Below are 26832 nucleotides of genomic sequence, written 5' to 3'. Positions count from 1 at the left end.
GGATTAAGAATTAAGACTTAAAGAAGCATACATGATACAGAGGTCCTTAATGTGCATACTACAGTGAAACCTGTACTCAGAGAACAGGGAAGAGTTGAACAGAGCCACAGCAGAAAAAAAATATGTACGTATAAGCCTAAGCTAAGTTTACTTTAAAGTAGTCATCACATTAAACCTAGTCTCAGATGGAGTTAACACCTAGATTTGTTTCATAGTAGACTTGAAAATAAAACCAACCCCCTTGAACTTTCAACAGAGCTTTGATGCTTTTTGACAGTTTTGTGCAGAGCATTGCAGATACTCCAGATGCCAGTGTTTCCTTTCCAACATGTTCTCCACCTCTTTCCAAAGCACCGAGCTGCCTGACATCAAGGCTGTCCCACTGAGCATAGGACTAAAAAAAGATGAGGAGGATTGAGTGGCCTCTTAATTTTTTTTCCATTTAAGAAACACATTAATGAGTTACAAGCTACTTTTAAATCTTATTTAAAAAAGTGTAGTTCTGCATTGGACACTAAGTACTATAAAATAGTAGTCCTGCATCTTCAGCTGTATGGCTAGCAGTGGGTAACTGAACAGAACTGGAACACACAGGTCCCTCGCAGTCCCATCATACAGCACGCACCTTGCTCATGCCTCTGCACAGGGTGACAGCAGGTCAAGTAGGGGAGACACAAGCACAGCCCAAACCAAACCTCCCAGTCAACCCAGATTACATTCCATTCAGTTTTATCCAAACCTACAGTGGCATTTAAATATGCAGTCACTAATCTCTGCAAAACAGCTTGTGGTAAGCTGAAGAAAACAGCAGCCAACAATGATGGAGAGAAAAATTAAGATGTACTGACAAGCTGGTAGATCTGTACCAAACGCAGAAGGATGAAAGCCTCTGAGAAAGTTAGCAGGTATGCAGCAAAATGTCCCTCTGCACTCATTTCACTGCTGTAGAAGAGCCAAAACAGAGACGGAATGGGGTTGTACAAAGCTTTATAGGGAGTTGCAGCAAGATACACTTTTACTCACCATAGTAATGAATAATTTGCAAGTGTCAAAGTTGCAGATAACAGACTTTATATCAGAGTATCTGCTGAATACCATAGAATATAGTTCAGTTGAAGCTGAACACCAAAACAAGAGCTTGTTAGTATGCAGTGTAACATACAACAGCCAGAGCCAAGAACCACCACGTACCAGTTCACCTCTTAATAAAAAGCTGCCCTTCTGCTGCCACCACTTAGCAGTGTACCCTGTACAATACTTACACTAAAATTAGTTGCCAAAAGGTGTGACAGAACATTACAGGCTCAGCTGGAGCACGAACAGCCAATAAACCTCTGTTTGCTCTACCATAACTATTATGCTAGAAAGCCATCATCATTCAACTGCTCTCATGCTCGTGGAACTGGCATGAAATCTTCCACTCTGGTATTTTTGCCCATTCGACTTGTATACATCCCAAGCAATGGCATTTTCACTTAGCCAGCAGCAGAAAAACAAATGGCTGAAACTAAAGCTGGCCCTAAGTTCATTAATTCATTGTCAAGAGTTAATAATCTGCAGAGAGCAGAAGTGGAATGACCTGTCACACACACTCCTTACCACTATTCCCATCTCTCACTGGAGGAGAACTTAAGGTTTATTACAAGTCAGAAGAAAGTGCCTGCCAAAATCTGATTTGCAGATATTTCTGCAAAACACAGAACGGACGGACAAGCCTACCGATTTTCTCCGGCTCATCTGGACCTGTTCCAGCAATGCAACTGCTCTCCAGTCCGTACGTTGGATCCACCTTCCCAGAGGCTCGTGCTGCTTCCTGTACTTTCTTTACATGAGCTTCAACTAGCTCCAGCGGTACTTCCTCTCTGACTCGGGAAAACTCCTCTGTTAAAAATTACACAGATATGTTATATTGCATGTGTTTTACAGCAAACTGTAAGTTACAATTTTCTCAAAGAAGCATGCAGGTAAATCTTGTGACAAAATGCATTCTCAAATATAAGTTCCTTCTTTTCACATTAGGTAATTTTCTCTCTCAAATCAGGTAGAAGAGATTCTCCTCCCAGTTATATAAAATGCTTTTTACATGCAAAAATAAAGAAAAAAGTAAAAGGAACAATTTCATTGAGTTTCTTACGGTATATAACTGTGGCTGATAATTTCAACACAAGCAAAAAGACGAAAACTAGAGCTTTAGCATTGTGCATTTTTAAAGAGCTAAACTAATGACAGCGGTCACGATAACACCAACTACAGGGCAGTGCTTGCAATCTATTACTACTTATAGAAGCATAGAAGGGGGATGCAAGCCCTCTGCAGATATTCAGTGGCTTTTAGGAGTTATTCTAGCTTGTCTGTAAACTGATGGTTTCGGTAACAACAGAACGCAAAACTGGGTATTAGCAGACCTGCAGAACTTATTATTGATCCTCTAGAAACAGTTGATTCTAAGAGCAGGCTGACAGAGCAGAACGTTGTACAGACAAGGTGAAAAAAACTTCCGGGGCAAACTCATACCTAATGCAGCCTTTGCTGCAGCTGATGCCACCCGGGGATCCACCACCGATGCCAGAAAAGCAACGGTACTCATCACTGGATTGCCAGATTGGCTGAAAGGAACGGGCTGGTAAGCCAGCGGGCCGAGAGATGCATCGGAGTTCTCCAAATACGGGTCTTCGATAGGAAGCCTCAGAAAATGGAGAATGCACTCATCCTGGGTGCGGCTCCCAACGTGCTCCGAGACTTTGTTCCAGTCATCTTTGTACATCTCCAGAGCCTGTAAAAGATGAAGATTGTGGTATATACATTAGCTAATCTGGAAAAAAAGCCAAGAACTTCTTTATGCAAAAAGACTTTTGATACTAGTTATTCTGGTGATGCAACAACAACAGAATCAAACAACTATTTAAATCCTAATTTTTTTGGTTGCGGAATTCTTCCGCAGAAGAACAACACACATCTTGCTGGCACATGAGTTAAACTTAAGCTACAGAGAGCATTACACAAGTTTTATTCCGTTACTATACCAAAGAGAACTGTCGGAAGATTTTGGATTTAAGAGTAAGATTTGAATAGTTAGCATTTTCCCCATTTCGTATTCATATGTAAAACTTTACAGAGAAATAGTCTGCTTATCCTACAAAGCCTCACCAAATTTTTTTAATTCTCCTAAGTACTCCCCCTGATAGCATTCTCGTGTTCCCTCATTAATGTCTTAAACCACCAAGCTCTTTGAGGCAGGAACAGTATTTATTTCACTTGTACTATATATGACGATGAAGTCCATTTTTTACATCCAGCACGTTATGAAAACAAAAGGGCATCAAAACAATACACCAAGGAAAAAAGGAAAATATATTCTGCATCATGAAGTGAAAAGAGATCGGCTTTCTAGAAACTACTACCCAGTCCGACTCTCAGCAAGTATTCAAGTTAAGAAATTGTTATTATGCAGTTAAGACACCTGATAAATTAAGGACCTTCCAGATTAAATCAAAGATTTGTAATTCTTAATTCCAGTCACTTTTGAAGTTACTTCAGCCAAGCCTCAATTAAACAATTTAATGAATACGAGATACCAAAGATTCTGCATTAGTTTTCAAAAAAAACACTAATAAATTAGTACCATAAAAAAAGGGGTAGCCTAATACAATATTATCCTTCAGAAGATTTTGTTGTTGTTGAAAATTACCTTAGTTATTTAAGCATTCGGATAGCATAAAATTAGAGTTTAAGTATCCTAAACAACTTTTACATTATTGACATGATTAATGGTAAAGTCACCTAGGAAAGTGTAAAAAACAATTTGATTTCTAGACCTATTAAGTTAAACAAACAAAACAAGAAAAAACAAAACAAATCTGCAAACTCAAACAAAGGCCTATCAGAAGTCTTCTGAAAATATTTAATACTAGAGGCTGCATATGAACAGTAAACACCTGTTTCCTTGAGTTACAGATCCCATCTGAATTTCAAATTGAATGGAGTTGGCATTGAAGTCAACTTGCTTTTTACTTATGCACTTGTGCACATCGTGGATGTTGAAAGCCAGCTTGGGAAAAATGACCTGGAAGTGGTTTAAGCTTTACCTTGCTGAAGTCTTGTATTTCTCTCAAAAACCTCATTATTTAAATTGGGTAGAGAAGAAGGGAGCAATCCCCAGTATACCTTCAGAAGGCCACTGGTTCCCCACTCCGGCCCCAAAACACGGGGTGTAAGATTAAATGGGCAAACAGAAGAGTAAGGGAAGGAGTGAAGGCTGTGCTCCAGCAGAGCCTAGCTGGATGGAAAGAACAATACAGAAACTGTTGCAGACCACAAACTAGACAAAGAGAGGGGTTTTAACAGCTGCACAGAAAGAATACTTTGGCTTGGGAATGAACAAAGGACAAGCCACGTTGGACAGCCCGCTCAATACCGCAGTGATCAACGGTCCCTAACTGCTTATAAACCGTTCGCCTGACCTCCTTCACATCTTGCCGCAGTGCTTAAAGAAGTCAAACTCTCAGTTCACTAGGTCATACTCACGGGGAAGTATTTATTTGATGTTCAACGTTAATTTCACTTTCCCTAATTCCACCTCAAGTTGTGTGTCTTTGTCTACCCACTGTCAGTCACACTGGCATATTACATCAAGTTTTGCTTTTCATGGCCATGCAGGATTTTTTTCTCTCTTTCCCTTTCATTACCTATTTTTCTGCTATACAAACTAGCTCTCCCAACAGTTGTCCTTACTATAAATAGCTGAAAGTGCCTTTAACTCCACGGAGACATAGAGCAGCAGTGTGGCAGGGAAGATGGTTCTGGGAGGGAAACGAGATTCCCCTGCGTCCCCTATTCACTCAGTCAACGGGAGGAAGGACAATAATTATTTTAGATATGATTTATTCTTTGGAACTCCACTGCATATATATTTGCCCAAAGCTACCCTGAGGATTTAATTGGACTGGGCTGCCTTATTATAACTGAATTACTTATGCTTGAACTGATATACTCTCTTCACTGATTTATTCATAGGATAAATCCACGAAGAACATTATTAATTTAAACTCACATTAAATGAATTTGCAATCTCAAGACTTAGTTTTTTTTGTTGTTATATTTTTTAAAAGAAAAATGAATACACCATCTGGATTATTTAATTAGGCTACTACTTGCTATGTATGATCATAAGTTACAGACACACAAAAGAATGAATCTTAAATATTAATAATAGTAAGCAAAGACGATAGCGTATCAAGATATTACTCCTAAGTTTGCTCCATACAAGAACACCATGAACAATATCTTAGCAGTTTTCACTCTGTAAGCAAAATTCTTCCACATGCTGACACAAAAATGTGGGCTAAACAGTGTGCTGTCTGACATGAAAAAGCTGTTTTGGCTATTTGATGAACACACTTCTGTATCAGTGAAGGCTGAATCAAAGTATGCTGCTGCTGAGGTACTTTGTCTAGTTCAGAAAAGAAGTCACACAAAAGTTTAGTATTGTTCAGCACTGTTAATACCCATTGTCCAAACTTTGCCATATAAAATTTCTTAAATTTTCAATGGACTTAATGACAAAAGAAAGCCAGAGCAATCACAGAGCTTCATGCTAGTTTAAGCTATAAGTTAAAAAAAACAACAAAAACCACCCCAAAATGGAATTCTTTCACAAAAAAAAGCTGAACTGTAGCGAAACTGAATTATATAAAAGGAAGAAAAAAATCCCACCCAACATCTACACCAAGAAAACATTCCTGTAATAGAAAGCTCAGTAGAAGACAGATATATATATACACACTTTTTTTTTTTTTCAGGAAACAGCAGCACATTAATTATTTCAGGCCACCTAGAGTCTTCTGACAAAGTGCTATGAAAAACCACGTTGCCCTGACACCAGTAGGAAAGATCAGAACGTACTTATGCAGTACACCTCGTCTGATGGTTTTCATCCTAGGTAGGAAATCCAAGAGACCTGAGAATTATCGTATTCAACAGCTTCAGACTAAGCAATCTGGAGACAAAGACCTGATCTAGTGTGCCAACAACTCTTTGACCTATTTTTTACAGTACCAACGTGACTCCAGTTATCTCACGTAATTCTTGAAAAGACCTCTCTGCACTGCAAGATCTGTTCTTGAATTTATGCACACGTTCCCAAACGCCTAATTTCTGAGTTGCACATATGAGTTCAATAGAACTGAACCTTGAAGTTCATGAAGCCCCTTGAGTACACAGATGTTACTGCCATCTCTTTTTAGTAGTAGCATTCTTGTAGCAATGATGGTCAAATAAAGAGAGATGGTTTGGAGGCAGAGCTGTAACTTTTTATCACCATTTATAACCTTTTATAACCTTTTATCAGAAGCCACAGTCACAAGAGACAGACAAGCAGCCTTGTGCACACAGACACTCAACCACATTCCTCCTCCAGATATGTAGAAATAGCTTCCCACTACAAACTCCGCTTTGCTATTCCAGTTCTGTAAAAGGATGCAGTTGTCCTCTAACTCTACTTCAAAAAAGTTAATCTACACACAGATTTTTTCAATGCATAATATCCTGCATGTTTTGGTTTCCTGGTCTTCACTTCTTTTCCCCTCATGAACTTACTTCTAATAGCAGCAACGTCTCTTGTTCTGTCCATTCTCTTCCAGCACTTGCACCTTTACTCTACAAAAGACGGGGAAAAAAAGTGAAATGTGTTTCTTTGCACAGAATAAAAAAAAAGAACAAAAGGGGAAGAATCTTTTGTTACTTGGTTCACTCAATATCTAAAGCACCGACCTGTTACAACAGTCCTTCTACAGCTCACCAACACCTAGTTATTTAATACACAAGTTCAGTTCACAAATTTACCTAACATAGCTAAAACATGCCGGGAAGTGCATTACTGCAGGTTTTGGGGAGGTTTGGGGGGGGGGGTGCCGGTTTGGTACCCTTTTCTCCTGGCTCCCACCTATCCTTGCATGTAAATACAGCCAGTTGAAAAGATGATTTTCCATATAATAAAAACCCCCAGGAAAGTTGATGGCATTCCAGTCAGTTTGACTTTGGCCAGTGAAATTAAGTCAAGAACAGAGCAGTTTACACAGAGCATTCTACAATTCACGCCAAAGAACAGCAGCAGCTAACAGCTAGAGCACAATATCTGACTGCCCCTCATCAGATGCTGCACAGAAGATGGATGCTGCTGTCAGTCACGGAGATGGAATTACTTGATTCAGGCACAAGTGGGCTACTGTCAGCTTAAAGGGCACATTTCTCGACAGAGCAGGGCTTATGTCAACCAAACTTCAGCACCTCTCAAACCTCTGGTATACTTCCAAGGCAGACTGGAAAGTGTAAAGTACACGTTGGTCCAAAAACAAAAGAAAAAACAACACATACCATTCATCTATCTAAAAGCAGTAACTCTGTAAAGAGAAAAAAGATCTTAACGGATAATGAGACGAGCTATCTGAAAAGACAGCAGTAGTAGCAGCAAGATAATCTGTATATTTAGCAATCACTTGCTCTTATCATTACTTCTTCCAAATTTGCACACTGGGGTTAACTTCTCAGGTTTCCTAGAAGCTACAAAACTCTTGGTGAAAACTTACTCTTCCACTATTACAGTAACCCTAATCTGTAGGCATCAAATAAAGACAAAATCATGTTGTCAACTGCTTATAAAACAAAATTATCTAGATTGGATGTCTCTGTGTAAAACCACACCAGAAGGAAAAGGGGTACGTAAATCTATCCTATCTCAACATGCATTTCAAAAATATCATTAGCCCACAGGAAATACTAATCCAAGTGAGCTATTGAGCTACTGGCCAGTTCTCAAGCAGGCTGGTATGAATGGCCAGAAGTGCAGTTGCCACAAACACGCAAAACAAAAAGGGAAATCAGCTTCTGCAAATAAGTCTGCTCAAGTTTATTACAGATGCTTGCAAACAGAACCGAAGTCTAGAATCACTGAAAGGTTTATGAATGTGGTAAATATTTCTCTCTAAACTAAAAGAATTACGTCACTCCATGAAATGTGATATGGAATCAGGCTCTATAAAAAATGCTGATCTCTAAAAACATTGTGTGGTGTTGTAGTGTTTTTTTTCTCCCTCCAATTTAATATAGTTATCTTGTGATCTCTTAGCACAATAATCATTGTACTTACAGAAACCATTTACACAGAATTAGCCTGACGTCAGCCCAAGAGAGGCAGTAATCAGCAGAACACTGCAGACCTTCCAGGCTGAAGGCTATGCTGAAGTAGTAAGCTCATATTCCTGCAGTAACTTCAAGCACTATCAAGTACCCACGCAGGTATCAGACACCAGCAGGAGTTAAAGTCAACAGGTTATGGGATCAGTAACATCACTGCAATGGCATCTCAAAACTTAACTAATTATACAATAAATTGCAAAGATGGTGCTAAGAAGTTCCCTGCAATGGTTTTGTGACACCGTTTGTAATTAAATGGCTTTCTAGCTCTCAGCCTGAAAAACCTTGCTCAGTCTTGGAAAACAGGATAGTTAAAGATGCTGCTGAAAGATTTCAATTTCTGTATTGAATTATTTGATAGTTTGTTGCTTCTGAAGCATTCAAGTAAAACATCCAAAAAATGTAACACGAATTCAGTGTTTGGAGACTGACGGTATCGACTAGCTGGGGATAGGCACATGATTTTCACTTCTACAAGTCTGGATATCCAATACAACTGAGTGAGGTATCCTAACATCCTACATTGAGAAGGAAGAAATCTAAAACAGGAATATAAAGAGTAACATAAGGCATTTCACTGTCATCTAGTGGGGGACAATTAAGGAAAAATGCTTAATAGAAGCCACAGGGGAAAAAATCCAGACAGACTTGCCTTTGCTAAAGTCTTTTTTGAGTAAATATCTGTGCGAAGTCCAAAGTTCTGTAGATCAGTAGGTTTCTCTTTGTTCTTCTCAGGAAAACTCAGCATCTGCTGAGCAGCTGGAACCTGCAAACAACAGAACAAAAGACAGGTCAGAGGGTCAGGAACTGGAAGTTATTGAAGGTTTTCAGACCAATGTCAAGCAGAACACAAAACGAACAAAAAAGCTGAACGTGACTTGTAGAGATGTCTTCACATAATATCACTTACACACAACACTAGCAGGCTTGACTTTAGAGAATCTGACTACTTGAAGCCCCAAACCTAGATGGAGAACATTTCAGCAAAACACGCATACGTTATTCTATTAAGATGTTCCAAGACACTGGCTAGAGCTACAAACTTCTCGCATCTAAGGCGAACACAGTTCGTGCCACCCGTGGGGCTCACCTGGGGAGTGCGGATGTGGAGAGGCATCAGGCCGGAGGGCGTATCAGCGAGCACGTTGAAGTGAGGAGTAGGAGGAGGGCCCATTGCCATGGGACGGCTTTCTGGATCCACCTGGTAGTTGATGAGACCCCACTGCTCCAGAAAAGCATGTACTCTATGAGACAACAGGACAAATTAAAATCTTAACAAACAAAGCCATTTTGGTTGTGTAGAAAGGAGACAGCAAAGGAAGCAGCTTTGGTTTTGGATCAAACTGGTCCATAATCTCCTAAAATCCTCCACTAATCACAATGACCAATGCAATTACATATGAGCTTTGTGCAGACTTGATGGTATCACTTCAGTGTGTTAGCTAAAACAAAGCATGACTTTTTGGTTCTGGATAACAGGAAATCATTAAAGACAAAGGCAAAGCAGAGAGAGGGCTGCATGCATGGAGCCATTTGCAGATGTAATATCCATGTGAGGGCTGCACAACCCTTGGTTTGCTTCCCTCATCTATCTGTAGCTGTTCTTCACTGGATCTACTTTTAGTAAGTTCCAAACTCTAAGACTCTGCTGTACCTCACAACTTAAGACTGGTGAAACATATAAAACCAACAAAATTTAACTGCAAAACCAGGAATTCTGAGAACTCCACACACTGTACTGAACAGTAGAACCATAATATTACAAGTTAAGACCCAAACTTTGCAGGCATGGTTCAGTGAGCACACAAAATATTATAAATAAAGGATAGTATAACATATTCCTGTTACCATAAAACATGGAACAGTCTGCTAATCGGCTGCACAAGGGCTATTGCCCACACCTTTCCTGTCACACTGGAGCACTTCCATTTTTATTTCTTTTTGTTAAAATGAAAGCAATGGCTGAAAGATCCGTGGTTGTTTTTTTGTTTGACTGGCTTTTTACCTCATTACAGCACACACATCTCCAGTCAGATTCCTTCTGCAGGCAGTGCTAGTCAAGTACTCCTGAGGGTTTAAGCGATAGGTGTCAATCATGAAGTTGCGGTAAGCGAGGTATCTGAAAGACAATTGGTACATACTTCATATTGTACATTGGTGTCTAACAAAGCTTAGAATACGTATTTTAGGATTCACCTTCTCCAAACACGTTTATTACTGACAAGCAAACACCTCCCGCTAGTTTTTATTGATGTAATGTAGTAAGGTGAAATCAGTATCAAAATATGCAAGCAGAATTTGTTTTATACACTGCATATGGTCCATCCATCTCTTCCAGATGTTTCGTTCTGGATTTTCTCTGTAACTGTATTAGTAGCACAAGGCACACTTAAACCTCAATCAAAGAGTTGTGGGCAAGTAAAACTCAAATTTAAACAACTCAAATTGTTACCTACTAATTGTCGAGTACTTTGAAAGCGTTGCAACCAAAAGCAGTAGTATGAAGTCTAGAACCAGGCATGTCGGAAGGTTAAAGATGGGTTAACTCCTTGATATAGCTGCTCTTCCAGCACTAATATTATGAAGAGGAAAGCAAGCCCCTTCTTTTGCACCTTTGCTTCTGCTCTACTACAAACACACAATACTTTCAAACATCAGGGATATACAGTTGGTCGTATACCCACTCCATTTAGGTTTTAAGTTTCGAGAAGACAGACACTGCATCCTTGGTGGAAAGAGGCCAAATACAGGTCATCCTTCTTGCCCCCACTCCAAAGCACTCCAACTACAGCTATAACTTGGTCGCTAACCGAGTACTTGCTCAACAGACTGCAAGCTGCAGAAAAAAATTAACAGGGCCTGGTCCTAGCATAGAAACAGGATAAATAATCCTAGTTGGTCCTCTCTGTGAGTCTGGAAGGAAAAAAGCTGCACAGAAAAACCAAAGTTGTACACTCGATGGAACGCTACTGTTTCTGTATGAGGACTTTTTATACATTAAAATACCAACAAGGAAAAGGTTAGAGAACCAAATGGAGAAGACAATCTCTGAAAAGCAGAGGGAAAGAATCCAGAAGCCAGCACAGCACTCCCCACGCACTGAGCTGGGAACAGCTGAAGTAGAAACTACTCCCATACGTTAGTGCACAACAGTCCAAGTAAGCAAGTTTTGGGGTTCAGCCCATTTCCTGCCCTGTACACATTACTGCTTGGTCTTTTTCAGTAAGTTTCTGGAATGTACTAATGTTTCCAAATACAAGTTGCTCAGAACAAAAAGCTACCATAAAGTTACTGCTAGCTCTGTTCTTTAGATTGAACAAATACAAATCTGCCAACAGACATAGGCAAGGATCCTAAGCAAAGATCTGTTCAAAAAAAGTGTGTTATAAACGATTTCTACCTCCCCCTATTAAAAATTCAACATGGGGATGCCTTAAATGCAGTGTAAAAAAGCAGCCAGCACTCAATACTCGAGAATATAAATCATGCAGAGAATGAACACCAGTGTCTTTCACAGGCAAGACATAAGCAGACAGATGCTGCAAGGACCCATTCCTGCCAAAATCGCACATCCTCAATTCTGAAGTTATATATAGAACTTGCTGGAAAACCACTATGGGACCAGGTGTTGAATGTTGTTATGGTAGGCGAGAAACAAAAGGGAGCTTCTTCCATAGAGGAATATTCAGGAAGATTTCTGAATGTTCCTGGAGAGAACTGGGTTGCCACCTGCTTGAAGAAAGGCTACCTTAAAGTGCTCTCGGCTGCTGAAACAAGTTTAATAGCTTAATAATAAGGTCACATTGCTAGGTGGAGGAAAAAAGCCTAAGACAGAAATATCCCTGAAGTTTATCCTGAAGGGAATCTGTTTTCAAGAGTGACATGACCCATCGGCTATAACTTGTCAACAGCAAGAAAGAAAAGTCAACTAGTATTTAGTTAAAACCCTTTCCAGACAGAAACCAGGCCCCAGGCCCTACTGTCACAAGAAGGAACCTGTGTGAGCTCTTGAGACACAGTATTTTGTTTGGCCTGAAAACTGAGCTGTAGGCAAGACATTTCCATGCAGAAGGATGTTTATTTTATTAAAACCAAAACACAATGCCAAGACCACGTGCTACTCCTGCAATCCCTACGTGGTGGCAAAAATACATCCCCAGGATAACACCAGGACTGGGCAAATGGAGTCCCTCATTTGCTTCCCTTGGAGGGAGGTAGCCAGCAGTGGTTCATGGACAAGTGCCAGCAGACCCGATGTTTTGTTGCAAATTGAAAAAGAAGCATGGGATTCCACGTGATAACCAGATCAGTGGCAAATACGCAACGTTTCCAGATCCAGCTACCACCCTATAACCAAAGTTGGAGGGGGCAATGTTTCTTCACGTTTGTCCCCGAGCTCTCTCCAGACAAACCAACAGCCCAAGAGGAACGAGCAGTTATTGGGTGTCCTCACTTATGGGGGCCTCAAACTAGTACCCATTACCATGGTTTTGGCTGCAGCTACTGGAAAGTTATCCACTAACTATCCAAATCTGTAACTTGAGGAACAAGACTGAGAACCCTTTAAAGGTGTTTTCACAACTCTGCCTGTTTTGCAGCCTTAAACATGAAGCACTAGAAGGCCCCAAAGAAAAAAAATACATTGAATAGTAAAACTTACAGAGCAGAGTTAGTGTCAAATACATTTTGGAATTGCTATGGTGCAGGTAGAGTAACATCTGCAACTCAAACATAGAGAAGCCGGAAGCAAAGAGCACAGACTCAACATCAGTCAGGGTAAAAGAGACCTCAGAAGGTCTCTAGGCCAATCTCCTACTCAACACTGAATCGAGACTGGGTTAATTAGGGCCTTGTACAGCCAGGAAATGTTCAAGGCAGAACATTGCACAACTTCCCCAGGCCCCTATCCCAGTGCTTCATCTCCCTTGGAGTTCAAGAATTTCCCTTGGTATCAACCTCAAACTTGCTGGGTTTCAGTTTATTTTTTCTGCTGCCACATTAACAGGCCTGGCTCCATCCTCTCAGTGACCTCCTCTGGGCATTTGGCAGCTAGTGTTAGAGGTCTCCCAGACTCTCTTCTCCAGGCTGAGAAGGTTAATTTATCTTTTATACCTCAAAATCAGATCAGAACCCTTGCAAAATATCAGCCATGCCTGAGAAGAGATTCAAGTACAAGAACATTTTCTGAAGTCTGCTTTGTTTACCTGTTAGAAGACCAATACAAGATAATATTAACGCTATTATTTGCGCTAGGAAAAAAAACAATTTGGAGAATTGCTATGTAGAAAAATGCAGAGTTTTGCACAAGTTAAGACAACATACTGAGAAGACCCCTCAAATACTTCATTTCACGGTTCACGAGAAAATGGTTTTTAAATCCCCAAAAGCTGCTTTGCAACTAAACTGACATTTGCTACATGATAAAGTGAACTAGCCTGGTTCCATTGTCCAAGTCGTCAAGCATACAATGGTGTTCGTTGTGATTTTCTGTGAACTCTCAGGTTTTAGGATTATCATTTTAAGAAAAACGAGCACATTGACTATCTCCCTGTAATCAATCACCTTTCAGGACTGCTCTGAATAACTACGTTTACTGTTGTAACAGAAAATTCTCAAGGAAGAGGTGTACTTTTACCAATGCACATAACAAGATTTGCAGTAGATTTCCAAAATAAGCAATCGATGCAAAATCACCAGCTTATCTTGTCTCTTCACGAAATCAGAGCAGAAATTAATAACTTGATGTATGGAAAGACCTACAACGTTTCAGGAAAGCATTCCATTGTGATTTATTTTAAAACTTCTTGAAAGCTATTTACAAACAACTGTGTGTGTATAATTTCAAATTAAGAACACTTAAGTACTGCTGCAGATACCAGACCCCACAAGGCAATGAGATAGGGTCAAACTGGATCTAAATTCAACCCAGAGAACTCCACCTACATTTAAGAAGCACAATCAGAATTAAAAAGTCATTAGAGGGTTTGGAACAGCTATAAACAAATGCTTTTCTTCTTGCACTGCACAACTCCAGCTCTGATTTTAATCAGACTACCTAATATTCACTTTCCAACCTTCATCTGCTCTTTCAGAATTACCCATCACCTGCTCAGGGAACCATGAAATCAACACAGATAACTGCGGAAAATCCATTCCACAGTCTGACACAGCATCCTATAATAAACCTTGTCATCAGTGCTTAAACACAAAACTCTCAAGTCTCAAAAATACAGCATGTCATGAAAAGAGAGCAAGAAAAATAGGAGGATCACTAAGGTTCTACAATATCATGATTTTTTTTAACGTGTCTCTGGAAGATATGTCCTACACCACAAAAAAAAAGTCCAGGAGTTTGTTCCAATATTACTTTTGCAAAACTAGTTTGATTTTTTTCCTGGATAACCACTAGTAACTATTGCATTGATAATTAAAGGTTTACCTCTACTACTACAGTAACGCACAGACGTTATCAAACTACTACTAGTAATTGTACAGGTGCTCTTCCCTTCTTTTATGCACTGACAGACAGTATCTGTTTAACACACGTACAAGAGGAAGTGACTGAAGGATTTGTGACACTAAAGCCTCTATCTTGAGAGCTCTCACACACCTATATTCACATCTTACTTACATTTCTGGAGTCTTGGACTTGTTTTTTCCGTTGAAGAATTCAGGAAGGGCACGACGCTCAATCACATGAATACTGTAACAAAAACACAATTCAAATGCCAAATCGCAAATAATCTTACAGAGTACCCTACACACCTTCAAATGACTATCTTGAGAGCACATTTACGGAAAGGACTACTTTTTAGAAACCTGAGTATTCTAGCATGAGCCTATGAATCAAACATTTTCATCAAATAAGCAAAGCTGTATTAAAAAGGCATCACAACATTCAGTCATTGATCTGAAGCAAAACTACGTACCCAGTGCTGCCATAAAGAAACTCTGAAGAGGAAACTGAGCAGCAGCCCATTTTCGTCTGCACATTCACAAGTTCTGCCTTCCGACAGAGGCATCTTTCTGTTCTCTAGCCTAATTACTGTTAACATTCACCCAAGAAAACAAAAATTCCTCAAATAAACCAAGCTTTCATGGTATATACTTAGAAGATGGGAGTGTAAGCGCGTGCTTTGAACCCAACTCCAGAACTGATCTACAGTAATTACTACTGCTCACAAGTCAGGCAGGAGACTGACTGGCTTCAGGAGCACTGCCAGCACCTCCCTGGTCCATTAGGAAAATAAAATCCAAACTGTGGCTATTTGGAGCAACTTAACACTTTCTTAAAAATAATTCCTCCCCTTTGGACTCCAAGAAGAAATATGGAGTTAAAGCTGACCACGTATGAATGGCAAAACTAATGATACATGAGGTGCTATGCAGCATGTAAGAGTGAACTAATGTAAGGATCATAGCTAATTCAGCTCTAGTTATTTGACAGATATATTTCTTCCCTTGTGTAGCTGTTCCAGGTAAAACATAAATACTCTTTTAGTAGAATTTTCCATTCTGCATGCACTACCTGCCTGACAGTGTAAACAGCAGAGTAAAAACTTATAAAATCAACTTGTTCGTCAACTTATTCTCATATTCCCTAAATAAAAGATAGGATTGATTTATTTTTAACATAAACAAGGAAACTGGGTCCTGAAGGGTCACGGCACCTGTGGAGGTCTGCTGACAAATAATTAACAAGAACATTTTGTGTACTCCATGGCATATGTTAATATATAAGAGGGTTTTGACTGCAAAGCAAAATTAGTGTGAGTAAACAGCCAGACCACATGGACCTCGATTACTCCACTTTTTTTTTTTAAATCTTAATATGCAAATTCTATAAGGGATATAAGATTCAATCTGCCTAGTACTAAAGGAGGAAAGAGCTTCAAGATTCAGAAAACCTTTATTTTATATAGGTATCAGAGGTGCAGGACTTGTTAAAATAACTTCTGAGAGTAACTTCATACAATGGCACATACTTCATTCAAGTTAAAATCTGGAAAACAAATTGTCCTTCAAGTGCAGTTACTTTTAAAGGAAGTAAAATTTTATTTTTTAATACATGATCTCTCATCTTTTCAGTTTTTAGCCTAACATACAGTTGTCCTTCAATACAGACACTGTTCATTCTTGTCATTCCCGCAGCATTAACTTAAAGAGGAAGATTAGCTGATAAACTGTTCGGATTTTAGCAGCAAGCAAATTGCTTGGTTCTTGCAATGAAGTCACCCACAGCATAAAAGATTACACTGAAAATGAATTGAGCATCAAAAAGTTTCTCTGTTTGCTAGAAAACTAATTTTAGTAATGGCTATTCTAAAACAGCTGTTTATAATACATTTTAGGAGAGGCACATTAGAATTATTCCTCAGCTTGCTTCAAATTTTTTGCAACTGGACACAAAGAAACATTTGCAATTTGGGAAGGCTGCAGGCAGTAGTTTATATATGTACATAAGACAAGAAGCATCTTTCTGGCACCGCTACAGCAGTTACACCTGAAGTCTGAGGCCACACAGCGCTAAGTATATGCTCTCTACATCCCCAGAACTATAGAAACCTCTCTCCGGATGAAAGAAGTGCTCAGGGACACCAAAATGTCAGTCCCACAGTTGTGCTGTTATTTCAGCCTCAAAGCCAAATCAGCTTAATGTGCAGATTGTTTCTGGAGCACCAAAATCCAAAAATCAAAGCTTTTTTCACATCCTGCTACCTTATGGATACCTACTCTTCCTGTCACAGAGACGTTTTGAGGTTGCCTTTTATAAGGTCAGCATAGATACATCTGAGCCAGGGAGAAGTTCATTCTGTTTCTTTAGAAATACTGCATTAGTCTCTTAGCTGTGCTTCACAGGCTGCTTTAGCTCTCAGGAACACCCTCACAGCTACTGCTACAAATACACCCCTACGGAGGTTTTAACCAACCACTCACAGAGGGCACCTGTACAATAACAGAAGAGTCAGCTCACGACAAAATGTCACCATTGACATAATTTTCCCAGTAGGGAAGTATTACTGAACCTTCATTTTACAAAAGGGAACTGAGCACAGAGACTATAGATGTACCTACCTCAGGTTAAAATACACCTCAATTAGCTCAAGCTACGCAGCGTTTCGCTCTGCACGCGTGACAGAACTGTATGTACACCTCAAGCTTCTCTGCTCAAAAGCAACTGGAGCACCTATAAATTGATGTGGTGTTGTTTTTTCTGCTTCCAGGACCATCTCCAAGTGGGAGAGCAAGGGGACTGAGAAAATGGATGGTTCTATTTAGGAGGATTTATGTCAACTCAAGCTACTAGCACAGACATCATCCAAGCAACTGATTCCATGTAATAAAGTTTGCCAGAGCTGAAAATTGAACCAAACTTTACACTAACAGTACAGATCCCATCCTAAGTCACTTGTACAAAAGAGTTATCCACCAAAAAGGCCAACTTATGATTCGCTTCTGAAGGTTACGTGTGAACCCTCATACTCAAGTGTCCTGGTGTTTCTCTTTAGGTTCCAGTTCAAACACTGCCTCAACTCCTAGAGCTAAGAAGGAACGCATGCTCAAGTAACAGCCTTCCCAGACAGCTAGTCCTTATCCTGTTTCCAAAGTAACTTTTTATTAAAAACAAAAACCTACCTAAGAGTTTTGACTTGTAGAGAGACTTTCATTCCTTTCATTCCCACACCACAGAACTTTCAGTATACAGAGAAAATCAGGGTTACCCTAGCAAGTTAAGCGGTCATATCAAGTCACAAACCTATGATTCCAAAGAGGATCCCGAAATTGAACAACTGACCTCCCTGCACAATTGAGGACTTACCCTCATGCAAGTATTAGGAAAGTAGGGAAGGAAAAAGGAATTAATTCTCCCATGAAAAATCAATGCAAAACAAAAAATGTTGATACAGTAGACAGAATATCTATGCTATCTGAAATCCCCTTCTTCACTCCCAATTCCCTAAAACAGACAGAAGTCATGTCAGGAAAATTTATGGGTGGGAAAGATGTACCCACGCACAAGAACTAGACCCAAAGGGAAGTAAAATTTTTCAGCTCTTATCATGACTTATGAGAAACCACCTCCAAAACTCAACATCCGCAGTACCAAATTACTTTCTTACCAGTTGTAGTCAAACCAAGATGCATAGCTTGGAATAATGATGTGGTTGGTTTGTTCTGTGACGTTATCTTCACCTGGATCAATTGACCGACTTTGATCACCTTTGTTAGGATCTTCATCTTCCTGTATTACAGAAGGAATGCACTGGTTAACACACTGCAAACAACAACAGACACTTAAGAACTCTCAGGCAGCACAGAGTTAGCCTGTAACAAATGCTTTCCAATCCTCTGCAGCATAAAATTTTTGATGCAATCTCTCGTCAGTGGGGAAAGCCTCAGGGACGAGAAACAATCAGCTTTCATAAAAAAAAGGATGCATAAAGCCACTAAAAAGTTTTTACAGGGACAGTTGTCAAACCTTAAGAACATACTTGGCAACACAGATCAAGCTTCAAGTCTTATTTATAAGAGTCTTCTAACTATAGGAGAACTATAGGTCTTTGCATTTCAATACTGCAGTATACTGCAACGAGACATGATAAATACAGCACGAAGCAAGAGAACTTTGCAAGCTGTCAGCCTCGCTCTTGCTGCCATCTCCAGACACTGTCACTGCAACAATTTTTATTATTTGTAAAGATTACTTATTTTTTGCCACTCTTTCCCATGAACTTTCTCACTCCTCAGAAGAGCGTTGAAAGAAATCAGATTCATTACTTCTAGTTTTACTGGGAAACCCTTGTCAGTGGTAATAATTTCACGTCTGCAAAACTGCGTCTCATTACCCTACATCTTTGCTTGGATAAACTCACATTGATCGATCATAAAGCTGGTCTTGGATACTTCTCTGTTGTGAAGAAGAGATACTAAGTTCAAATTGTAACCCTGCCACGAGAACTCTGGCACAGAATATAAACATGCTTGTTATAGACGATGGACAAACCTTTTATGCTAGAATTTAGACTAATAGATCCCAGATGCGAGAAGGAGAGGGCAGAGGTTTCTTTAAGAAGACCGTTGGTAATAAAGTAAATAGGAGATGTTCTAACGAGAAGGCATAAAGTGCTGATAATGGGTCACATGCATTTACAGGTTAAAGAAATCATTACTTTCCCATCAGAAAGTTAAGACTACATATGACATCAGCACAGATTCTTGTGAACAGTATGCAGAGGCAATTTCAAGGCTTTCATTAGATCACATTTCTTGCGCATTTCTAACAAAGAACAACTGATAGTTGAACTCCATACCTTACCACAGGCAATTCAATTTTTAATGATTTTCTTTATCTGAATTACCAAGCCAGTCAGATTTCAAAGAAACAGAAAAGGCTGTTAAAAAAAATCAAGTCCCTAAAGCAAGATTTTAAGACCACCAATGTTGCATCTTTTGGGGCAATGAAATTCCTCCAGAGACAACAAGGCATCCTTCTGAATCTATTTATCGACCTGACATTGGCTGTTCAGAAAAGAAATCCATCTCTCTTCATCTCCGCAACTTCAATATCCTTCTCCTCTCAAAATACATTCACTAAAGTGAAAACAGACCATGACAAAAATAAAAAAACAAAAAACAAACGTTTAGGATAGAACATAAAAGCAAGCCTCCCAACCTAACGTGGAATGAACACTTGCAGCATGAGTTCCACAGTAAGGGGTCATTCTACATGCAGGGGTGGAGAAACTGCACCACCCCCCAAAAAAAAAAAAAAAGAAAGAAGAGTATTTCCCATACTGGAAAAGCCTGCTGTCTTTCCAAGACGGTTTTCCTAGCTTGAAACACAGTGCTCACCTAAGAATCATATTTTGGCAATGTGTCCATGTGTACGCACCAAGATACTTAAACCCACCGTTCCTTAGTGTGATACCAGAGCCTAAAACCTATAAGAAAGGTTGCTTACTGGCTAAACAGTATTTTTCTTATCTAGAGTTGTCTTCTTTCCCCAGTTTAGAACTTGAAAAAGGATTTTCAAGCACTTCTGTAAGACAGATATATAGATTGGATATTTATACTGAAATATAGTAAAACTGGAAATACATCAGTATGATGAAAGTCAGATTTTCTTAATACGTAACTAAGGACACATGCAAACATCTGTGTCTGCAGGCCTACAATGTATGAACTAACACAGATGTGATCTTTTTCTTACTTGCCTGATCAGACAGGCATCTTACTCAGCAAGCTGTTAAAAATAGTGTCTGGCATACCAACAATGCAATTAGATACAGACACTACACAGCAAATCCATTAAAGTGATCAGAAAACATATTTAGGGTTTAGATTTAGTCCTGAAACGTAAATAAAAAGTACAGCCTTTGAAAAACCTGCATCTGAAAAACATTTCTTTGAAAATACTTTACACCTGTTTTTGTCACTCATTTCTAAAATCTTGGATTTATAAACACAAAATAATCTCATGCTATTCATAAGATTTTTATAATAGCGAAACAACATGCCCACCAGCAACCAATTCGATTTCACTTATCACTTAAAAACATTACAGGGATAAATTTCTGAAGATAAGATGAAGAACTCAGTTTCTACCAAATTCAGTATGAAATGACTGCTGTTACCTTTCCTCCAGTTGCCACTGTCTCCTCATCCTGTTCATCTGAAAGGTAAAAGTATCAGGAATTAAACTAATAAAATGTACCTGACTACTCAGAATCCTTTCTAGCCATGCAATTGCTTAATTGGAAAGACTGCTTCATTTGTTTTGGGAGAGAAGTTAGGAGGAAAGCAAAACGGACCACACTTCATTAAGACAATCTCATCCTTACGCAGGCACCCAATGATCCCAGACAAAGGAACACATAAGAGCAGAAATACAGAGGAAAGATAATTAGAATTTTTCTACACTTAGGAATCCATAATTAATTACTGCCTGGCCCAGTGCCCTAGATGTAGCCTTGTATAATAGGATATGGGACAGTAGTTTCTCTCTCTTACGCCAAAGGACCAGCAAAGCTCAGGGAACCTGTGATTCACCCTAATGCCTAATCCATCCAATAAGAAAAAAAATCTACCACAGAAGAGCTCATATGTCACTTTTAGAAGAAACAAATAATGCCTACAAGGAAAAAGCCTCAAAAAGGGAAACAGTCAGTACATTCCAACTGGAATACATACGAAAACCAAATTAATTCAAAAGAAGAGTAGAATTAGAGATTCCTTTTAAAACTGAGAGAGTTAAAAATATTTATTCTGTTGCCCACAAGCATGACTTTACTATAAGAGGGGTGTGTGCGCATTCGTGTCTTTTTGCATTTGTTTTACCGAGGTCCGCTACTGTTCCTCCTTTCACAGGTGTGTTTTCACTGTCTTTCTTTGGGTTCACTACAAAAAGAGAGATTGAAATCCCTATGAGTAATCATCAGACAAGATACATTTATCAAAGTTTAACATGCTTTTACTATCTTATCAATAAACCATTTTGTTGGGCGAGTTTTTGCAGTTCAGAAGAGTTCATCTGGTCAGTGTAGTTTAAGAACAACAAACCATTTATTTGGTTTCTCTCTAATTTCCCATCTGAACACAATGCAGCGTCTATTGAGGCAGTCACTGTACTGTACTCTTTCCACCTGCACAACGTGGAATGATTCTTACATGCAAATTCAAACCAGATGAACATCAAACTATGTGACACCCAAAATTGCTTGGTGTTAAGGACTTGCTAGGCTAACTTATTTCTGACCTATCTTTATTTACTGCATAAATCGACACTTTTCCATTGCATCAGGTCTGTTACTAGGGTTTCCATTGACTTGATGTGAATTCTTCTAATTCAGAAAACTTCATATCCTGACACATGAACTCAGTATACTGGGCAAGAGCAAGCCCGAAATAGGCATAACTAAACGTTCAAGTGGACTGTCATAAATGTATTTCAAGAAGCCTAAAGAAGGTGAATCTGTTGCCTTTCCTGGAAGTCCCATGCAAATCCTTGTCTAGATCAGTTTGGATGAGCACAGACTACCTGGCCCCATGGCCACAAAGTATTCCAAAAATTTGATAACACATTTATTTTTTCTATACAGTTTAAGCAATTGTTTTAACATTCAAAGAATCCAGTTTATACGTATTTTACCATTTTTGGGAAGTACCACTTCTTCTATATTAGGTACCGGTGTGGGATCCTCCATGTCCTTTGTAAGATCTTCTTGCTCATCTTCTTCTTTCTGCCCTCTCCTTTTCCCATATAAGGCTGCTTGTCTAAAAGAGATCATATACAGCTACAACCATCAGACGTTTTCATCTAGACATTATTCTTCACTAGATAGAAGGATTAAAAGATTGGGTTAAAATATTTTTGTGAAAACATTGGTGCTTGTGGAGTTAACAAAAACTAGTCTCTGTATATTGCTAAAATAAAATAACATTTAAAAGGACACTATCAAGTTTGCTTTTGCAGTATAATCAGATTCTCACCCAGAAGTACCTCTTGGTTTCAAATAACTAATGATCTTGTTTCAAGACTGTAGAAGGCCACTGTATAAATTCTTAATTCCAACCCAAAACTGTCTCCAGCATGTTGGCAACACCTGCATACTAGTGAGATTCAAGGCAGTAGTGGTTCGCATATATTTTTCCGTTTTAAAGTTGCAATAAAGGCATCTGCTGCATAGAACAGAGGAGGCGACAGACCATTTTGAGGCACACTGCCTCATTTTAACAAAAAAAATGTATTTTATGATCATTTCTGTTTAGAGAGAAAGTCTTTTTGGAAACAAAGCCAGAATCACCTAAGCTTCTCCTTACAGGATTTAACTCAGACTTGACATTAGGAACAGAAAAGTCAGATAATAAATTGATTCTCTCTCATCTCAGATGATAAATTTCCATTCCCTTTTTTTTTCCCCCCAGAGCCCCACAAAACTACTAAGCAAAACTTGAATTTTTAAGGACTTTTTAAGTACTCCCCTCCATACCATGCACAAACCCCATAAGTGATAAGCTGTTATCTGCATATAATCTTGACCTTTATTTAAAGGTTGAATGAGTACCGAGGGGATTAAAAAAACAAAAAACCACCAATCTGTAGGCCAGCTGCAATCAACAAGTGCTACTCCAGTAAAGTGACATTTGAGAAGTGGACTTTAAGACACCTGGCTACACAGATTAAAAACTTCTCAATTAAATGCAGCAATTTATATGTCTCTGCTTCAAAAAGCATACACGTACTATTTGCTTTCACTACCAGAAGTGGTTTATTTTAGAAGCAGCTGAGTAACTTTTCATTTGACAAGTTCTACTCTCAGTGCAGCACTGAACCCTGTCACTGAGGAACAGATAACACCATGACTTGCACTAGATTCTCCTCCACCTGCAGGCAATACATTTCTACAGAGGAGTAGGGAAATTGCACTATTGGCCTAGCAAAATCACACTAATCTATTGTAGAAATAATTATGATTATCTAAGGTGTGAAAAGTGACAGAGGACAGATCTTCCTATAAGCATATCTTCAAGAAAATTAGCCTCAGCTTCCAGGAATTAGATACTTACCCTTTCTTCCCTGTCTTTTTTCTCGACTCCACAGGAGTGGGGGGTGGAGAAGGAGAATGCTTTCTCTTCCTTGTACTTGCTGCTGCTTTCCTGTCTCTCCTCTCTGGACTACGTACAGGCTGTTAGAGAAATGAAGGTATGAGCTCATCCCAAATACTACAGTTATTGAAATGCTGTAGGCTAGTCTTCCTTAATACACCTTATAACAAAGGAGCTAAAAGTAGTAATATCATAAAAAACACCATATTCAGCTCCAGAATACTTTCCAAATACACATCTGACATTGTGGAAAACCTTAACTTTTCTATAGCCATCCCCCAGATACCACAGTAACTATCTACATAAGAACTGTGCTATAAGAGCAAGATTCAGCAGCTAGTTTCTGATGCGTTCAATATACTCTATCCATCAAGAAAGATTTCCCAGCGAGTAGCCTGACCTCAAGGTTAAATGGGCATGTTTTCAGAGTCCTAACTAATTTCCTGAATCAGGAGGGATACAAAAATTGGAGAATTTGGAAATTAAATGACACTGTTCAATGCACTCCCTGGTTTCACTTAAGAGAAAGTACAAAGTGGATCTTATCTCTTACTATCCTCAGTGAGGGGAATGAGGGGAAAAGGCAAAAAAAATCAAAAGGGCACACTTATGCTTCTGCAAAGACATAACAGAAGAAATGTCAGATGAAAATTAAACTAGACTGTATTATCATAGGTACCTGAATCTGTTCAAACAGATTGAATTTTAGCAACTTTTGCACAGAGAAGGAATATTAATGTTTCAACAGGTCACTCATAAGCAGAGAACCACCTACCTCTTCATTTTTCATGGAGATTCTCTGTCGAAAACTCACTGATTTTCTGTTCTCATCTACCTCATAATCCTCTTCGTTCATCCATTCATTGAATATATCTGTGTCCAAAATCCACTTGGCATGAACCTAAAGAACAAAACAATATATTGACATGCTGATTTTTTTTTTTGAAAAGCTAACTCCACAGCAGACCTAATAGTACAAAGGGAATACTTGCAGTTTTGTTTAGGGTCTGAAGTTACAGACATCTCATATGAATTTTACGCATAATGACAGCTCTGAGGCAATGCAATAAAGGATGAACATGCCTGTAAGCCTACTGAATGCCATGTCTGTTCCTCAGTCATTTTTAAGTCATCTGAAGAGCGAGGTCAGTTCTCACAGCTGGACAATTGCTCTATATTAAAAGTGTCCCAAAAATAGTACACTTTTGATGCCAAAAATTACCATCAAAATCCTCCAAGTACAACACAGATCACCTTAGCACATATAATGTACCACAATGGAGACAAAAAAATAGGAAGAGTTAGCCATATCTTGAAAAGATTGACTACCTTGACTTAAAATACCATCTTCAAATAAGTTCTAGTTCACATCACATAGCTGAACAATGAAAATAAATTGAGCTTTAGTGGATTTATACACAAATAGCATAGTATGTCCCATTTATTTAAAAGGAACAACTAGGAATAAGTAGTGTTTGAAGAGACCAAATGACTTTCTGACCTGAGCTGCCCTTTCCTAACTCTGCTATTCAGATTAACAGCACAGGAGCACAGATACAGAACAACATTCCACGTTATGTATAAAAGAAGTCCAATAATAGGACAATAAAGGAGCATTTACTGCTGTTTGATTGCAATTGCTTTCTATTGTCCTCTCGCAATGAACTACATCAGAAAGACTTTTTTCCTCCTTGTGACATCAGCAAAGAGCAGAGTTCCCATTAGAGTGAACCTTGCCATGAGACATGACCCTCAGGGATTCTTTAAACAGCCGCTGGTTTTCCTCAGAGACTCTCTCGTTGGCTTTTACTCTAGGGACAGCTGCATGCATTTGTGTACCACAATTCTCTAGCGATGCCAAGGCTTTTGGCAAATTCAGTCAAATTTTTGGCAAATTCAGTCAAAAGAAACATGCACTCTGCAGGGTACTGAGGGCATACAGAAGCTGGTACCTACACCAGTACTGAGCCAAGACAAACAAGCCAGGTGAAAGGGGGACAGGGAGCCCATGGCCACACATGATCTAACCACATCAATTCTACTTTGCTTTTACTTTACTGGAAATTAAGTAGCCACTACAGTAATAATAATTCAAGGAGAACAACGTGATTTTATTTGTACCATAGAATTCAAAATTCAGATTTTGAGTTCTCCAAAATTCTCATAAAGAAGCTACTCAATTTCCACATAATCTAACCCCTAATATTTTTGGCCATTTCCACTATTATAGGAACAGATGAACTTTCTGCACATAAAAAAATGTTTTAAACTTATTAATGTGTGTGAAATGACTTGGGGTTTCTAACTGGGCAATTCTTTCCTCTAACAACGTTCTTCCAAAAAAAAAAATCACAAAAATACAGTATTTTTCCCCACCCCCCTCTCTCCTTAAATATTGTATAATACTATCATGCCCAGTCAGTCTCATCCCAGAGATGGCCACGTTTCAGCAGTAGGGGAAGGATTTACTTTTAACACAAACCACCTCAAGTCATGCCAAAATAAACATGGTAATTTTGGCATTATCAGAGATGCATTAATCTGCCCTTTTCACTCCTCAGAAATTTCTCAACAGCATTCCTTCCCAGACCAAAGAAATGTTTCAGGTATTTTCATTACAGCTCTAGAAATATTGCTGTTTTTCCATATATATGGAAATGCAGCCATTGATACTCAGCAGCTCATTAAAACATCTATCCAGTAACACCTGGGGATGAGCTATATCAATACAATAACTTTGAGAAACTGTTTAAGAGAGACTTACCTTCCATGGCTTTTCAGGAATTGGAGGATCCTCAATTTCAGCATCTATTTCATTGGCATGAACCCAAGTGTCATAGCTAATGAGAAGAGTCAGAAAAAACAAAATTGGTCCCGAGCTGTTCATCCAGAAAGATCACCAGCAGGGATATTTATTCAGCAGTTTTGACATGTTCAAATCATACTGCTGGGATAGAATAGCAAATAATTTTCCACTCAGTGAAAGTTAAACAAAGGAATAATCACTGGCTTCTGCTACAGGAATAGGGCACACTG

The 26832-nt window shown here is 39.0% G+C and overlaps 1 protein-coding gene across 1 annotated transcript in view; it reads right to left on the bottom strand.

Moving 5' to 3' along the window:
- The window catches only part of SMARCC1 (SWI/SNF related, matrix associated, actin dependent regulator of chromatin subfamily c member 1), an 82849-nt gene that overhangs the window by 34665 nt on the left and 21352 nt on the right, over nucleotides 1–26832 (bottom strand). Inside the window, exons 9-22 of the mRNA XM_040549344.1 lie at nucleotides 26561–26636; nucleotides 24572–24697; nucleotides 23758–23876; nucleotides 22340–22464; nucleotides 21529–21588; nucleotides 20826–20863; nucleotides 18312–18433; nucleotides 14822–14893; nucleotides 10196–10309; nucleotides 9281–9434; nucleotides 8843–8956; nucleotides 6595–6654; nucleotides 2515–2773; nucleotides 1720–1881 (exon numbers count right to left, since the gene is read on the bottom strand). Of these exons, the coding sequence (XP_040405278.1) occupies nucleotides 1720–1881; nucleotides 2515–2773; nucleotides 6595–6654; nucleotides 8843–8956; nucleotides 9281–9434; nucleotides 10196–10309; nucleotides 14822–14893; nucleotides 18312–18433; nucleotides 20826–20863; nucleotides 21529–21588; nucleotides 22340–22464; nucleotides 23758–23876; nucleotides 24572–24697; nucleotides 26561–26636 (1601 nt within the window). The remainder of the gene's footprint in view (nucleotides 1–1719; nucleotides 1882–2514; nucleotides 2774–6594; nucleotides 6655–8842; nucleotides 8957–9280; nucleotides 9435–10195; nucleotides 10310–14821; nucleotides 14894–18311; nucleotides 18434–20825; nucleotides 20864–21528; nucleotides 21589–22339; nucleotides 22465–23757; nucleotides 23877–24571; nucleotides 24698–26560; nucleotides 26637–26832) is intronic.

The sequence above is a fragment of the Cygnus olor genome, chromosome 2 (genome assembly GCF_009769625.2).
Source record: "Cygnus olor isolate bCygOlo1 chromosome 2, bCygOlo1.pri.v2, whole genome shotgun sequence".
Lineage (NCBI taxonomy): Eukaryota > Metazoa > Chordata > Aves > Anseriformes > Anatidae > Cygnus > Cygnus olor.
The sequence above is the reverse complement of the archived record's forward strand: the minus strand, read 5'-3'. Positions and strand labels throughout refer to the sequence as shown.